This window comes from Chelonoidis abingdonii, chromosome 5, assembly GCF_003597395.2.
Source record: "Chelonoidis abingdonii isolate Lonesome George chromosome 5, CheloAbing_2.0, whole genome shotgun sequence".
NCBI classification, from domain to species: Eukaryota; Metazoa; Chordata; order Testudines; family Testudinidae; genus Chelonoidis; species Chelonoidis abingdonii.
The window spans coordinates 2,081,817-2,098,857 of NC_133773.1; the positions used below are offsets into that span (position 1 = coordinate 2,081,817).

General features: G+C 45.5%; 1 protein-coding gene across 3 annotated transcripts; it reads left to right on the forward strand.

Annotated features, from left to right (window-relative positions):
• Positions 1–3,536: 3,536 nt before the first annotated feature.
• On the forward strand, positions 3,537–15,301 carry PPP1R3B (protein phosphatase 1 regulatory subunit 3B). 3 transcript variants are annotated; one of them, XR_012655888.1, is made up of 3 exons: positions 5,588–5,665; positions 11,373–12,624; positions 13,278–15,301. XR_012655888.1 is itself a non-coding variant. In XM_075066028.1 (2 exons), the coding sequence occupies exon 2, from the start codon at positions 11,404–11,406 to the stop codon at positions 12,259–12,261; it is 858 nt and encodes a 285-aa protein (XP_074922129.1). In that variant the 5' UTR covers positions 3,537–3,591; positions 11,373–11,403; the 3' UTR covers positions 12,262–15,301. The 3 variants fall into 3 exon arrangements, 2 of the variants coding, with proteins under 2 accessions (XP_074922129.1, XP_032649997.1); XM_075066028.1 differs by lacking the exon at positions 5,588–5,665 and adding an exon at positions 3,537–3,591 and having other exon boundaries at positions 11,373–15,301; XM_032794106.2 differs by lacking the exon at positions 5,588–5,665 and adding an exon at positions 7,789–7,857 and having other exon boundaries at positions 11,373–15,301.
• Positions 15,302–17,041: the final 1,740 nt, after the last annotated feature.

The following is a 17,041-nucleotide window of genomic DNA, read 5'->3' on the forward strand; positions in this document are numbered from 1 at the left end:
TAATGTATATTCTTTTTTGCTAACTCTTGAACACAACAATTGTTTCAATTGTAGGCAAACTTAGATGACTTTCCATCACTTCTTTTTAGTTCATCAAGCTTGTAATAGAACATTTAACTTTGGAAACATCCTACTAGGGCACCTGCCTGGGGCTCTAGCGTTACCTCACTTCAAATAATAGACTAGAAACTAACCTTAAACAGGAGTGAAACTGACACTTTCAAGTCCTTTTACGTCTGTTTAAAGACTAGTTACTTTCCAGAAGGCTCTTAAACGCTGGGGCAGGGAATCAGTATTTTGTTTACAAACAGAGGCAGGGTCATTAAATTAAGGATATGGAAGTTCAGTCTGTAAAAAAGGAATCCCTCTGTGGAGGGAGGAGGGGTTGTTTTAAAGAGAACACATACCAAAAAAAATACAGCAAAGCCCTGAGTCAAGGTTACATGCAGAAAAGGGGGAGATTTGGGGGCATATGTGAAAAGAAAGGGTCAGACTCAGGGCAGGGCTAGCAGTGTATAGAGAAGTTCCCACTCTACCTGTGGTACTTATGTGGACCCATCACCATACTCTGCACCTTAAACTGTCTAACCTATTTCTCCTCCTAGCCCCTCAGTGAGGTAGAGAAGTGCTGTTATTCCCATTATACAGATGCGGCACTGAGACACACACAGACTAAAGGCCAGATTTTCAAACACACTTAGAAGGTTTGGTGTTTTGTAAATCCCACTAGATATCTAGCTGCATCTTTGGGTGCCTAAAAACCTTTGAAATTCTGTTCTTAAAGCTCTGGCCTGGGGTCAGACAGGAAGTTCATGGTGGGAGTAGAACCCAGGTCTTTCAGGGCTAGTTCCCTCTCCAGGGGATCAGCCTCTCTCTTTGATGCATATATGCTGCAAAAAAAGAGAACTCTGATAGATGGGTGGAAAACCAAGCTAGCCAGTTCTCTGAGACACTAGCAAACAGTCCCAGACTGGATGGCATGGTTGACAGCATGAAAAGCAGTACAGAGCTTAAGAAGGCTGGAGAATGAGAGTCAGATGAGAGGAGCTCACTTAACTTCTAAGGGGTGGCAGGTTCTGCACCAGGCTGGGTTATACAGCAATGGCTGCTGTGCAATTTTACATTTTAACTGAAAACCATTTTGTTCAGTCATTTTTTGTTCTGAGTTTCAGAAAAGGAAGGAATGAGAAAGTGTCATATAAATATCAGATGTGTTTATGCCTCAAATTCTTAGGTTTTTGGCTGTATTCAGGCCAATTCTAGAACAAAGAACAAAAATTACATCCACAGAGTCCACAAAGTCGATGATTGTCATGATTTACATTATTCACTGGGCACCATCTGTGTGCTCAGCACTGTTCAGAATGCCAGAAAATCCAGTTCCTGAGTCAATGCATATAAGCCTTCCTCTCCTGTGCATTGGGCAGCATTTTCCCTTTGCGGTGTATTTGTATAATTATTTCAGTAAAATGGGAAGCTACTGAATGACTGAATCCTGCATCCCTGCAAGTGAGTGCTGCACATTTCACTGCTGCTGTGCCATACAAACGTCCAGTTTAAAGGGCCATGCCGTAGTGAAAGCCTATGTCACAAAAGCAAGGGGCTGGTGATGCTGAGCTTCCTTCCAATGCCCTAGAGAGAGGGGAATGAGGCTGGCCCTCATTAGGCTTTAAAAGGCAGTGTTTGGGGCCAGAGAGGGGCTCAGCTCCTGGGTCACTTCCAGGACCTAGGGCACCGGTCTCAAAGTCCTGACCCACAGGCCATCTGCAGCCTGAGAACCTCCCCACTGCGGCCCAGCCTGCAGAGGAGAGATGCAGCCAGATAAGTTGCTGACAATCTTAACTGCTTTAATGCACTCTAACTCCGGGGCTGCTTGAATGCACTCTAACTCACAAGTGTAGCCAAGCCCTACTACTCTTTCTAATATAGCACTGTAAGGTGCTTGCTTAATTGCTCATTTGTATCCCCTAATTTAGTTAAGATTATCTTTTTATTGAGTGCAAATGTGCAATTGAAAGAGTAGCTCTCCTGTCCTGTGTTCGTAGCAGGCTTGGAAAGCAAGGTTTCCCCTCCCCAACTCCTCACTGCAGCACCTCTTTCTTGGAGAAGCTCTGCAGGAATTAGTGTTTGATTGATCAGATAATAAAGGGCGAAGGGGGCGGAGGGGCACGAACTAAGCCTGGCCACGTTCATTGTCAAAGGTGAAATGGAAGGTCCGGAAGCAAAGTGCTAGACGAGGGGAGCCCACTGGGATAAGGTAGCTGGCACTGGCAGGTGACTGCGCTGCACAGTCCAGGTAGGCAGCGGTGCGAGTCGGTCTGTCGCAGTGCCTCTTCCTAAGTGTCCCTCCTTCTCCCAGGAGTTTTGGGCTTCTCCCTGGAGGGGTCCCCGCAGATCCCTCAGGCTGGCCCTTCCCCCTCAGTTATCCCACTTCACCCAGCCCTCGTGGGGGCATTTCTCCCTGCTCCAACCCCTGGCTCCGGAGGGGGGCCCACACCCAGGGGATCACTCTGTTTCTCTGTGCAGCAGGGGTGCATGGGAGGGGCTGCCCACTCCCGGCCCCTTGGCGTGGGGGCTATGTCCAGGAGGGAGCCCTGGGCAGGGGGGCTGTCTGGGGGGGAGGGGCTGCTCCACTCCTGCCCAGTAGAGGGACGGTAGCGGGTGGAGGCTGCCCAACTCTGCGGTTGAGCTGTGTCCGGGCAGAGGGCGGTCCAACTGCTGCCGGGGGGCTTGTGTCGAGGGAGGGCTGCCCCACTCGCGCGGGGCGGTAAGGGGGCGTCGGAGGGTCCTGCTGCCGTGGGGGGCGTGTGTCCGGCGGAGGGCGGCGCCACTCCGCCGGGGCGAGACGGGGGCTGTGCTGGGAGGGGCTGCTCAGCTCCTTGGGGGGGGCGTGTCGGCGGGAGGGCTGCACCTCGGGGGGCGGGGCTTGGTCCGGGGAGGGCTGCCACTTCTGCAGGGTGAGGGGCTGTTTCCGGGGAGGGCTGCCCACTCAGCTGCGGGGGCTGTGTGCCGGGGGGAGGGCTTGCCCTCGCTGGCGGGGGGGGGGGTGTTCCGGGGGGGGTGCCCATCCTTGCGGGGCGGGGCTGTGTCGGGAGGGGTGCCCATCCAGGCTTGGGCGGGGGGGGCGTGTGTCCGGGGAGGGCTCCCACTCCTGCCGGGGGGCGCGGGCTGGTGGGGCGGGGCTGTCCCACTGCTGCCTGGGGGGGGCGCTGTGCGGCGGGAGGGCGGGCTGCCCCACTCCGCGCGGGGCGTGTGTCCGGGGGGGGGCCCACTCCAGGTTGGCGGGGGGCGCTGTGTCCGGGGAGGGGCTGCCCACACCTGCCCAGGCAGCGCTGCCTCGGGCTGCTCCGCAAGGCTCCAGCAGGGGCTATGCTACACGCGCTAGGCTGCTGCGGTCACGCGGAAATCGGCTCCCATTGGCTGCAGGGCGTGCTCGGTGCGCTCCCATTGGCTCCGGCGCGGATTTCGTCCCGCACGGAGCCGGGGCGCTATAGTGCCGCGACGCGGTTCTGCCGCGCCCGCCCCGTCCTGAGCCTCGTTCGGCAGCTCGGCCGCCGGAGCCGGAGCCGGCGCCGGGCCATGCGCCGCCAGGTACGGCCGCGTGGTCAGCCGCGCCCCGCCCTGTGCGGGGAGCTGCGGGAGGCTTCGGGCCGGGCCGGCCGCGTGGGGACCCGCGGACCCCAGGGGAACGGGCGAGCCTGGCAAAGCCCGAGGGTGGCCCCGGTCCTACCCCCGGCAGCGACAGGAGAGCTCGGGTCCCGCGAGCCTCCCGCCGCAGCGGGGCCTGTGGTGCACCGCCCGCCCCGGGAGCCGCTGGCGCCGCTGGGCAGGGTTAACCCCCGGCGCTCCGCATCTGCGGCCTCCCTGGTCAGGCCAGCCCCGGGAACGGCTTCGGTGTGAACCCTCGCAAACTAGTTCAAAAGGGAAACAGCTCGGCCTTGTCTGCGTGGCTGCTGCAGGAGTCCTTGTGACATGGCAGCCCGTGAGTAATGTGCCCCAAACTCGTATTTGGACTTGAGAACAAGGCTTCCGTATCTAGAGGAAAGGAGAAACCAGGTGTTTAGGGCACTCGTAGGCTTTAGTCTGGCTTTTCCGAGGTGTCGGGCAACCCGGGGTCACAGCAGTGGCTGTTTCCAAATTATGGGCAAGTGGTCTGAACCGTGGGGACAGTTTATTCTGGCAGCTTCACCCTCACAGTAACAAATGGGTTTTGGGGAAGGTGATGGGTCAGTTCCAGCAGCCCTCGGATTCCACAGTCTTAGAGAATTGGAGAAATGCAGAGCTGGAAGGGGCCTTGAGAGATCATCTCCTCCAGCCCCCTGAGTTGGGGCAGAGCCAATTATACTTACGCTTTCCCTGACAGGTGTTCAATTCTTTGTTTCTTTTGATTTGGGTTCAGATCTAAGTGTGGAACTTAGACTTGTCTCAACTGTTTGATCTAGCAGTAAACGTCCATTTGATCTGCCAGTAGCTCTTTATATTAATGGCAGCTAACAGAACACTGGGCATCATTAAGAAAGGGATAGATAAGAAGGCATAAAATATCATGTTGCCTCTATATAAATCCATGGTACGCTCACTTCTTGAATACTGCATGCAGATGTGGTCACTCCATCTCAAAAAAAGATACTGAATTGGAAAAGGTACGGAAAAGGGCAACAAAAATGATATTATGGAACAGCTTCCATATGAGGCGCGATTAGTAAGACTGGGACTCTTCAGCTTGGAAAAGAGAGAACTAAGAGGGATAAGATAACAGTCTATACAATCATGACTGGTACGGAGAAAGTAAATAAGGAAGTGTTATTTACTCATTCTCATAACACAAGTGTGGGTCACCAAATGAAATTAATAGGCAGCAGATTTAAAACAAACAAAAGGAAGTATTTTTTCACACAACAAAATCAGCCTGTGGAACTCCTGGCCAGAGGGTGTTGTGAAGGCCAAGGCCGTAACAGGGTTCAAAAAAGAACTAGATAAATTAATGGAAGATAAGTCCATTGATTGCTATTAGCCAGGGTGGGCAGAGATGGTGTCCCTAGACTCTGTTTGCTAGAAGCTGGGAATGGGCGACAGGGGATGGATCACTTGATGATTTCCTGTTCTGTTCATTCCCTCTGGAGCACCTGACATTGTCCACTGTTGGAAGACAGGATACTGGGCTAGATAGACCTTTGGTCTGACCCAGTATGGCTGTTCTTATGTTCTATTGTTGCCTCTCCTGTAAGATCTTAAGGGATTCACTTTGTGGGCTGCTCCTTTTGAGGCATCTGAAAGCGTACTGGATTGCCATTGCATGTGGTGTTTTCAGAGGGTTTCATCTTGTTCCTGTTCTTGTATGGAGTCACTGTTGATAGGGAGAAGTATTTGCAGGTCTGATCATCTATTGAGGGTCTGTGCTCTTTGCCAGAATGGCTTGCAACTTCTGGGTCTCACTAGATTCATCATTGTTCCCAGATGACACGGATGGTCTATGATGTTTCATCTATGGCTGGCCAGGAGATGTGCAGTCATTACTCGCTAGTGCAGACCTCCCAGTGATCAGATGCTTTGGTTACCTTCAAGCTTTGCTGCTGTGTTACATTCTGAATAGGACTAGTCCTCAAGCCCACGGGAAGAGTCCTGGTCTTCTAGAACACACCTGTCCCTCTCCGCCTCATTTCAGGTAGGCATGCATGAACATAACACCCAGAGTCACTGCTCTGGCTTTTCGCTCACTTGCAGGTAGGCTTTTAGGTGGTGACAACCTTTAAAGACCTCGAGTGGCCTTGAATTCTCATATGAATTCTTCATTAGAATAGGTAACGTGGATGAGAAGTACTTGTAATCACAACCTAAGGCTTTGTGTACACTATCACTTTTCTGGGTATAATTTATATGTCATTTAGGGGTATTGAAAAAAACAACCCTCTGAGTGACATAAGTTTCACTGACAAGCGCTGGTGGTGCAGTCAGCACTATGTCAGCAGGAGATGCTCTCCCGCCGGCATAGCTAATGCTGCTTGTTGGGGAAGGTTTAGTTATGTCAATGGGAGAGCTGTCTCTCACTGGCATAGAGCAGCTACACGGAAGATCTTACAGGAGAGCAGCTGCACTGGTACAGCTATGCCACTCTAAGGTCTTTAGTGTAGACATGGCCTAACTTTCAAAAATTCTGTAATTGAAGAGTTTCGTCTTTTGAAAATCAATGATTGTAAAGTCTCTGGGTGAAGTTCACCGACCTGTAGGCCACAATCTGAGATGCCATTTATTTTGTCCAGGATTTGATTTAATGTTTTTGTTTGTGTTGATTCTTAATAACCTGTAACTGAAGCACCTCTGTTCCGGGGCGGTAAGTGCTGTAGAAACTAAGGTTATGTCTATACTACCTGCCGGGGATCAACTTATCATGTCTAGTCGAGTGCTCTCCCGTTGACTCCGGTACTCCACCAGGCCGGGAGGTGCAGGCGGAGTCGATGGAGGAGCATCAGCAGTCGACTCACTGCAGTGAGGACACCGTGTTAAGTAGATCTAAGTTCATCAACTTCAGCTGGGTTATTCATGTAGCTGAAGTTGCGTAACTTAGATCCAGATCATCCCCCCCAGTGTAGACCAGGGCTTAGAGTGTGTCTATATTGCCCATGTTACAGCACAGCCACGATGACGTGGGCAGTGTAGTCATGCTTTAGCCCCGGGGGAGAGCTCTCCTGGCGATTAAAAAGTGATGAAGCGCTGTCTGTACTGGCACTTTTCAGCACTAAAACGTTTGTCGCTCAGGGGTGTTTTTTCACACCCTTGTAAAGTTTTAGCACTGAAAGTGGCAGTGTAGACACAGTCTCAATAGTAAATTCCCTCCTTCATAGAAGTGGTGTCCCCACAGTCATTCTTCAAACTTTGAGACTCTAACCTGCATGCGGCCTCTGTTCAAACTGGCTTCTCCTAGACACTTCAGTAAAAGTTTTACCAAAAAGTTCTTCAGGGCTGCTTGGCAGAGAAGTCAAAGTGGTGGTAGTGAACAGTGTGTGGGTTCTCTGGTGCCTGGGAGCAAAGAGTGCTTAGTACATTGTCTGTATGATGTCCTGCAGTGCAAGCTTGACATTTTCTGGCAGCAGTGTTGAGTTTGTGGTCACACCCTGCCTATCCCCTTGTTACAGTGCTTCCTTTCTTGCAGATATATAAGGGGTGTGGTTGCTTCAGATTACTCTGGTCCCTTTTCTGAGAGCTTAGTTTTTGCTGTGCATCAGTTGTTCATTGATAATGGTAGGATTTTTAGCCTTGTTGGCCATTTATTTGTCAGGATGTGCCTGGAGCTCATCACGTGCAATTGTGAGCTTCATTTTACTGTCTTCATGTTATGCTGTTCCTAGAATGGCATTCGGCCCATTGCTGGCTGTCCTGCTTACTATTTGCCGATTTCCCATGAGGAGGGCATGTGTTGCACCATTGCTCTCCTACAGGTCATTGACTAACATCACTGTAGGGCCAGACTCCCAGAAGAGCTCTGTTCCCATTTAGATACCTAAATAATGGCTGGATTTTCCAAAGTAATTTATTTGTATCTGTGTTGCCGTGCTGCCTGGAGGTCTCTGAGATCAGAGTCCCATTATGCTGGGCACTGTACATAGACATAGCGAGAGAGAGCTTACAATCTAAATGGACCCTTCCAATAAATGAAGAGATGTTGGTGCAAGTGAAGGATTTGTGGCTAACTCTATCCTCTGTACTAGCTGCATCTAGGAGAGAGGTGCTGTAGGTCCCAAGCCCTTGAGAAGGGATTTCAGAACTTCTGTTCTTCTCTTGTTCCAGACTCTGGTAGTTCCAGCTGCCCAAGAGAGGCCTAGACAATCTTCCCCTTTTCTGAGAGGATGAGAAGAGAAAGTATTGGAACTTCTCAAGAGACCATACCTATGCATCAACTGGATTTCAAGGCCTTGCCTACTCCTCTGTCAGCGTAGCTGTGTCTACCCAAGGGCTTTTGTCAGCATAACTGGTTGTGTGATTTTGGTTGGTTGGTGTTTTTTTTTTTTTTTCCATCCACACCCCCCCTGCCCCCACCGGCCAACATAGATATGCCATCAAAACTTTGTTGTATATACCTGGCCCAAATGAAGACAGCTGATTACCAAGTGGTACTAGCATAATACTTCCTCACTTAGAATAAACTGCCCCCTCTTCTGGACCTAACAGGCAGCATATAATATACCTGTAAAACTGTCTTCAACTTGTTTGTTGTCAGTATGCTTTCAAGATGCTTGCTAACATTCAATGTTATATTAATCTGCTGCAGACAAACCTTATTTTTGGATCTGTACCAATATAATGAGAGGCTATTGACAAACATAGATTTAAACAGTTTTGTTTCCATGTTTGCTTATAAAGCTAGAGTGGGAGAAAGGGCAGGAGTATTTGCTCAGAGAAGAGGGTGAAACTGGCAGGGTAATATAGTTTTGAAATCTTTGGGATGGTATTGAAAACTGGGCAATTGAGCTTCAAACTTTCTTTAAAAGAATGAAGATATCAAGTTGTCAGTAGTGTCCCTTTAAACATACTTTTCCTGCATTCTTGTAGCTGAACACTTCCTGTGTTTTCCAGAGCTGAGTCTGTGGGCGTCTTTCCAGTAACAGCTATTCACTGAATCATTTTTAAAGATCCAAATGTTTTAAAACCTGAGACAGTTCATTAACCTTACTGTAAATCTCTGACTTAAATGAAAAGCTTCCCCATTCCTTGTAGGGTTGTTCAACAGAGTCCCACCCAGCATTCTTGGACTGTGAAGCAAGTGCCCCAAGGTCAGTCCAGAGCAAAAATTCCCATATTGATGTATAAAATCGTAACTGAAACTTGCAGGCAGTTCAGTAGATCTGGCCTTGTGACTTCTAATAGCTTAAACAGGATGCATCATGAGGTTTGACTTCTAAACACCCTCTAGGTTGAATGTCCCAAAATGGCTTTTTGATAGAAAAACTTTTTATTACATAATACAGTATATCCTCCATTATCCAGATATTGCCAGGGACATTGAGGCTGCAATTATTAGTTTCCTCAAATACTAACGAGGTTTAACTGTAATGAGACATGACCCTGTAATGCATCTGAGACTGGTTGAAGTAACAGGCAGTTGTGAATATTTGTGGCTGTATTGTATATGCAATTTCATCCTGCAAAACAAACAATAGCTTCGTGTGTGTAAGTAGAGGCTTGGCAAAAACCATGTACAGCAGGGCAGAGAATGCACGTGTGGATTTCATGCTGTTCTGTGAGGCTTGCAGCACTTGTTGGATTTGAGCTGTGTTCGGCTATGATGAGGAAGCAGAGGAGGAGCTAGTTGCTGGAGTGCACTTTTGCACTCAGGTCTTGACACACACTCTGAATAAACAGAAGTCCTTGTTGAATGCAACTTACAGATGAAATGTTTTGATGCTGTTCTGAAGAAGGGCTGATGTGTAGACAGTTTTCTGTAAGGAGCATAGTTCTTGGCCTGAGTATTGTAATTGTAAGGTACTAAGGTTCTAAGTAGCCGTTGGCCGCCCCTTGATCTCTCATTTATGCCCGGTTCTCTCTAAACAGCCGCTGTTGTGAGGCTTCGGTCTCATTTAGAGATTGGCCCGTAGATTTTGATTTGGGAGTGGCAGGAGAGGAGTCACTGAATTTTTTTTAAAGAAAAGTTCTTCATTTTAAATCACGTATTAAATAAAATCAATGGGCTATATCGTGCTTTATCCATCCTGTATTCTTCAGAACTCGGAGAACAATCAGTTCATCCCCGGCAAGTCGGACTCTTGCCCATGCATGTGTCATTCGAATCTAAGCAATAGGCTGTCAGTGTACGATTCTTTCCAGTTCTGATGTTTGCAGGGAAGAACCTTTGAGTGTGAACAACATAATGATGCAGACACAGCTCCAGTGCTACCATCTTTGCACAGTTAGGTGGGGGAAGGAAGATGGCTGCTGCTGTTTGTAGTAGGTGGGGGCTACCCTCCCAAATGCCCTGTAGCAGGAGACGTGGGGGGAGGGAGGGGAGGGAGAATGACACTGTCTAGAAGAGGGGCCGTTGATTATACCCAGCCACCCTAGTAGAGTATTCTATGTGTGTGCTGAGACATTGCCTTCCCCCACCACGAACGTTGCTTTGCTATCTAAACAGAGGGTTCCTGCCACCCAGCTGTATCTGCTAGCCTTTTCTGGGCACTGGGTCTAGAATACTTCCATGCTGCACTGTTCGGTCCCCTGCCAAAATGTCACTGCTCATCTCAGTGACCATTTAAAATGAGTATTTATACATATATATTTATCCATTATTTCCTGAATCACCATGGCCTTAAAGTAATATTGAATGGGACAGGAAAGCTTGAGCACCATGTGTTTCGTGTCGGTAGCCCATGAGATAATGGTATCAAACCTTAGGATTACATTCATATTACCATTTTGCTGGTATCTCAAGAACAGAGCTAGATCTACTGAGTATCATGTTGTATAAGGCATTCATCTCTAACCCCAGTGTTCATGAGAGCATTGGCTGCTCAAAATCATGCCAGAAGAGTCTGAGGAGGAAAGCATATTGAAATAACCTGATTTTTGAAGTTTGGGGGATGACACCAAACTTTGTCATTTCTTATGACAACTCTTTAAGTTATCATAAAGTCTAGTGTCTATGGTTTTGCTGTGGTTCTGTCCCCCCTAGAGGTCATGTCAGTTCCATACTACTACTGCTGATGAAATATGCAGTTCCTGTTTCTACATTTAAAGGAAGCTACAGCTACCCAGTGAAGTGGAGAAAATATCAGACTCTCTTGGGGGGGAAGACCACAGCAGAAATATAATATTTAATTGTATTTAAGTTAGTGAAACTACTGAAATTTTACATTAACTTCCATTGTTCATTCAACCATAATACAGCACAACCATTAAGGGGGTGGGGTGGGGGAGTAAAGCACTATACTTAAGCTTAGTATTTTGCAACCTGTCATAATTAGAAACATCATGACAGAATAGAAGAAATATTCCCTGGGTCAGTAAACATTTTTAGTTATGGTCCTGCAGCCTGGATTCATTTAAAGATGGTTGATTTCTGCACAGTATTTAACAAACAAAATGGTTTATACAGTTAGAATAGAGGAAATGCAATAAAAAAACTCAGTTTACTCTTCTTGTTCTCTGAATGCTTTGCTTTTAACGCTTGTCATTGATAATATTTTATTGCAGGGGAATGAGGAGGCAAGGTGTGCTCCAGAAAAAAACCTATTCAGCAGCTGGCTGTATGTAGCAGAAATTGAAGTTCAAAAGGAGCTCATGTCCCAGCATAATAATGTTTTCTTGTTGCTTGGTTATGCTCCTTTTCAGGTCATATAGTCATAGTTGATGAAAACTCATCTTTCCCCTGCTCTTTCTTTCAGAATACTGGACTACTTTGCTCCTACACCAGCAATGGCTGTGGACATAGCCATGCAGCTGTATCTGTGTTCTCCACCCTTGAGAAGAGAGAGATTTGCTTGTAAAATCACTCCAAAGGCAAACAAACCATTACGTCCCTGCATTCAGAACAGCAAGACTGAGTTCAGTGAACCTGGAGAGGTGGCAACGTCTCTCCAGGGAAATAGGGTGAAAAAGAGAGTTTCTTTTGCTGATAGCAGAGGCTTGGCTCTGACAATGGTTAAAGTGTTTTCAGAGTTTGATGACCCGTTAGATATTCCGATCAACATCACAGAGTTAATAGACAATATTGTGGGTCTGACGACAGTAGAGAGAGACAACTTTGTCTTGGATTTCGTACAGCCTTCTGCAGACTACTTGGACTTCAGAAATCGCCTTCAGACAGATTTTGTCTGCCTGGAAAACTGCATGCTAAAGGATAAAGCGATTGTGGGCACAGTGAAGGTTAAGAATCTTGCTTTTGAGAAGACTTTGAGAATAAGGATGACATTTGACACTTGGAAAAGCTTCACAGACTATCCGTGCCAATATGTCAAGGACACTTATGCAGGTTCAGACAAGGACACGTTTTCCTTTGATATCTGCTTGCCAGAGAGAATTCAGTCCCATGAAAGAATCGAGTTTGCAGTCTATTATGAGTGTGATGGGAAAGTGTATTGGGACAGCAACAGAGGCCTGAATTACAGGATCATACAGTCTGAACTGAAATCTGCTCGGGAAGTCTCGCAGCCTCAGGCTGGACCTGATTTTGGCATTGCCTTTGATCAGTTTGGAAGTCCGAGGTGCTCCTATGGCTTGTTTCCTGAGTGGCCTAGCTATTCAGGGTATGAAAAGCTAGGGCCTTACTACTAATGGAGGAACTGAGTCTTGATTTTCTAACTGGTGCTGTGCCTGTTGCAAGCTTGGGAATTGGCCTGAACGTGAAGTTTGCTAAAGGGCTGGATAAATGACACTTTACATGGCTCTGCAAAGCTCCATTGGGGTAAAGCAAAATGACTGTAACGTTCAGTGATCACAAGTGGTTTTAATACCAGCTAAACAAGTGTCTTTTGCATCATGATAGTTACCCCTGAGATTCAACACTTGGAAACAGTTTGGAAGAATGGGAGACCTCACTATGGTTTCTGCCCAGTGCTGCTAGTCCTCTTCTGTATAATGCTGCTAATCGCCCCCAGTTAAACACTTACTACTTCAGTGATTGCATTGTTCACTTAGGTATGTAGTAGTGTCTTGTTTTGCACATTAGGGTTGTTACAGGTCTGAGTATCTTAAAGAGGGAGGCTTTTTTAACTATGCTCTACCATTTGTCGCGCTATGCAAGTTGGCTTTGCTAGAAGACTATTTGACAGGTAATTTATACATGACAGAGATTAAAGCTAAACTAGCTCGCTTATGGCAAGAGGGGGACATGAATGTCCCTTTCTCTCTGACCTTGTTACTGTGCTGGAGCCTTTTGGTTAGAGATGGAAAAGATTCTAGAAATGACACAATAACCATGACTAGAAGCTTCGCCTCATGCCATATTAGGAGAGAGCTGCATTTCTAGGAAGATACTGGTATGCTTAGTCACCAGTTCATCTGTAAGATAGATATTTTTTAAATATAATTTGTGTAGTAAATTCATAGGGATTGCCTATGTTGAAGAGTTGAATTTTTTTTCCCTTTAGAACTGTGTAGTATCCTTGTAGCTTTGGGGTTAAATCCTTTGACTCATTAAGTGTTTTAAAAACCATTTTTACTGGAGGGGACGAGCTCTTTGTCTGCAACTGTTAATATGCCCAGAAGGTCTTCCAGCCCTCTTAGTGCCCTAGAACTACTTGGGCAGTAACACTGAGGATTATTTCTTCTTTTAATTTTTAATCTTGCAGGTGCTGAAAGATCACCATTCTGTTCTCAATATGTATCTCTATGAACTGCCTTACTGTGCCTGGGGAGTGCAGCAACACCTACTTTTAGTGCTAATGTAAAATGAGCTTTCATTCTGTTAAGAAACCGGGTGCCAAAGGGTTCATGCATGAGTCTGCATGGACAGTAAGTACACTGCATGTTTGTGAATTTGTTGTTTCTGTAGTGGGTTTGAAATTTTGATAAACAGACCTCACTGCTGCTGTTTGTCATGTCCTATGAAGACAGCTTATTCGAGAGAATAACTTTTTAGTGCGGAGTGAGTGCCTTGGCTCAGAACTTTTTTTTGTGTACAATATCACAGCAGTGGCTTCAACTACAAAGATTTCTGAAATGTGACTGCTAGCTTTTAAATAGTTCTGAACATTTGTATTAATCCAAGTCAACTGTTTTGTCTAAAACTTATCTCACTAGAATGGATGTGTAGCTCTTTGTTCACTGTTTTCATGCTAGAATAGGTTCACTTAGATTGCTAGAACACCAGACTCGCACTGTAATTACATACAGAGCTGTCACATCTGTATCTTGTATTGACATTGTAGAAGCTATCGCAATTAAGTGCACACATTGGCCTTCAGTGCTATTTCCATACAAAATGTAGTTCTGCCCAAGAAAACGGATCTCTCAAGGGCATGAGATGCCATCATTGCTCTTGTTGAAAAGGAAGATCTGTTGTGGTAGAGGGGAGAGTACCATGGCTTGTTCTGGAGGTGAGGTGAATTGCAAAAAACAGTCATTTTAGGTATTGCCAGAGAGAATGTAGCTAAATTACTCCAATTATTAAGCCAATGTCTTGCTATTTGAGCAGAATAACTTTATTTCATATATTTAAATAGAATAATTCAAATGGGTTTTAATATTTCCAGATGTTCTGTTTTTCTAGAACACAAACATACCCAGTATTTGTGTGGGGAGGGCACAGGAAGAAGCAAATGGCTATGGTAGTCTTCAAAATTGCTTTTTAAAACATTACTTTTTAAATTCTGGAGACCACAGTACAAAACACTTCTGCGCTGACCTATAATTTTAGGAGATGATGTATCTGACCTTCTATTAGACATGATTAAGTAAGAACAGTGAGCTTACGAGAAGAATACGTAGGTTTTTGATCTTTCCATCAATGTATTGGGCTGCGGAAAGCATTATTGTACTCAGTCACTAATTTCAGGCATTAAATTGACATTTTGTGTATGTAAACACGGGTTGCACAAGCTTCATTCACTAATTTGAAAAGCCTGTTTCCTGAATTTCCGTTTGATAAGTTAAACAGTGTCCTCCGTAAAGGTGTCTTTAGGAAAGACTTATCCAGATTTGGTTTAAAATCATTCTTTGATTTACAAAGCTGGGCTGTGAATGAGTCAAGGGTTTAATTTGCCTAGGATTTAAAGGTATGGTTGTTTTTAGCTAACATGTTCTAAAAATCTAGTGTACAGCTTGCTTCATGTACTTTTAGCTAACATATTCTAGCACACCTTTAGATCCTAACCATGATACCCTAAAATGCAACAGTTATGTGAGAGTCTGTAGTGCCATGGGTAGAAGTGTGCTTTTATTTCCTCCTTCTGGTGGTACAACGAGGGGGCCCCTGAATACCAGCCAATGGAAGCAATGGTGTACCGCAGTGGATGGGAAAAAGCTGTGGAAGTTGTGACATACACATTGACATTGTGTAAACGTGCTGGGAACTGACTCTTTGACCAATGATGATTCTAAAACACACAAAAAAGAACTTTTTGGAGCTTTCCTTTTCACACTTTTCTTTCACCAATGGGAATGTAAGAGTGGGGTATTGCTGTCCTCTTTTATGCCTGGAAGTGCCTTGTTAAGCTGTTTTTGCATGTTTGTGTCTTTTTAAATGTTTTTGTACACAAAGTTCAAGGTGAAAAAATGCACTTTATAATCACAGATGAATGGATTATTCTCTTAAAAGAACAATGGTTTGTTTTGTTTTTAACTGAAAGTGAAAATAAAAGTAGAACTGAAGGTGCTTGGTTGTTATCTTTGTATTGTTGCCAGGAGACAGCTCTTTCTTAAAGGCGGGGGGGGGGGGGTGGCATGAGGGTGGGAACACCTGCAGATCAGACAAGCTCCTTTGGAGGGAGAGGACAATACACAGCAACATAACCACTTGCCATGGGAACAAGTTGCTTTTTCATTCAACCTGTTTCTGAAATGTTACTCAGAGAACTTTTTTTCCTAGTGGAGCTGTTGACTTTGAGGACCCAGTCTGTCTTCTCTACTGCTTCAATTGTATAATATGCCAAGTGCACTAGAAACACTAGCTGTTCTCAGGAAGTATTTGTCATTCAGGGAAGAATAAAGGATTGATTATTCTTATCCCTAACTTTCCACCAGCTATATTAAGCCTTTTGGAGACTTCTCATTGTGGCTCAATCTATGAAAAAAACTCTATTTAAAGCACTTAATCTAATAAATGGCAATTAACTACTGCTTGACTTCTTATTTTACAATTAAAATTGCACATGCAAACTTGATGTTATCATGAGTTGTAATGTTTATCTTGCAAAGTGACTGCAGTCCCACACATACCATATGAACTCCTTTTTTTTTCCCCCTCTGAAACCAGAAATTTACTGTGCATTAAAGTGGGCAGTGGGAAGGTTTCTTCTTAATAATGCTAAGCTTTTCAGACTCTTCCAGCACTTCAAATATCTACACGTTGTATTCTCCTGAGTCATAATGAGGTGTCCTCCAGATTCCTAGGATGTGGAAGTGAAAGATTCAAAAGTTAATGCTGGCTATCTGAATTATTCCCTCAGTGGATGCTACTTATCAGTGCTGAGGCTAAAATTCAGAGTTGAGGAAAATAAACTCTGGACTGGTGGCTTCATCTGAGCATAATGCTAGCTAGTCCTTCAGGAGTCTTTTGGCTGGGGGGAGGTATTAAATTGGGAAAAGCGACTTGATCTCATTTCAATCTGTTTTCCTGGATTTATGGTATAAATACACCACTGATCACAGCATTGAGAAGTTCCAAGTTTCAGCAAAATGAAAGGCAGCACAAGGAGGTTAAAGCTTTGTGCAAGTGACACTAAAAAACCTCACTTGATTGACTCTTTCAAGAGATTGGGCCTGGCTCACATGTATGCCCATTGTAAGGCCCCTTAGCGCAACCCAAGTTTGGTGTAAAGGCCTCAGATTCTCTCCCCCCTCCCCCCAAGAGAACAACCTGATGCTTACCAAATTCTGTTGGGTTCACTTCAAAGATACTGTAATTTTCTCATATTAACTTGCAGAACAAAACTGAGTTGTAATAAAAGCACTGCCAAAAATGTTAACTACTGTTTCTGTAGGATATTGACGCTAACGTAAGCTCTTGTGAGCTGCTACTTTTCCAGAGTCAGAGGGGAAATTTGCTGTATAATAAGCTGGTAATTAAAGTCGGCTCATGCAATGTGAAACTACCAACAGAGTCTGCTCTTGGAGATTATCTCATGAGGTTGTAACATAAAAGCTTGGCTCTGATGGGATCTGCCATCCCGTCGTGGCTAAGAATACCCGTGGAAGTCTGAGTGCCTTTCTGCATGTAACTGCATCTGTTCTTGTTTAAGCATCAGGAGTCAGTTTTACAGTTAGACTGCGTGTGTAGTGTGGCTTAAGGCCAGCAAATAGCCAGCCTTCGTCCTCAAAAAAAACTGCAGTTCCTGAATGTGGCTATTTCTAGTTCTCTCCCTTTCATAACTTTAATTTCTGTGCTCTAGTAGGA

Bases quoted from the DNA above. Each gene is read 5' to 3' on its own strand.
- PPP1R3B (XM_075066028.1), top strand. From the start codon at position 11,404: ATGGCTGTGGACATAGCCATGCAGCTGTATCTGTGTTCTCCACCCTTG.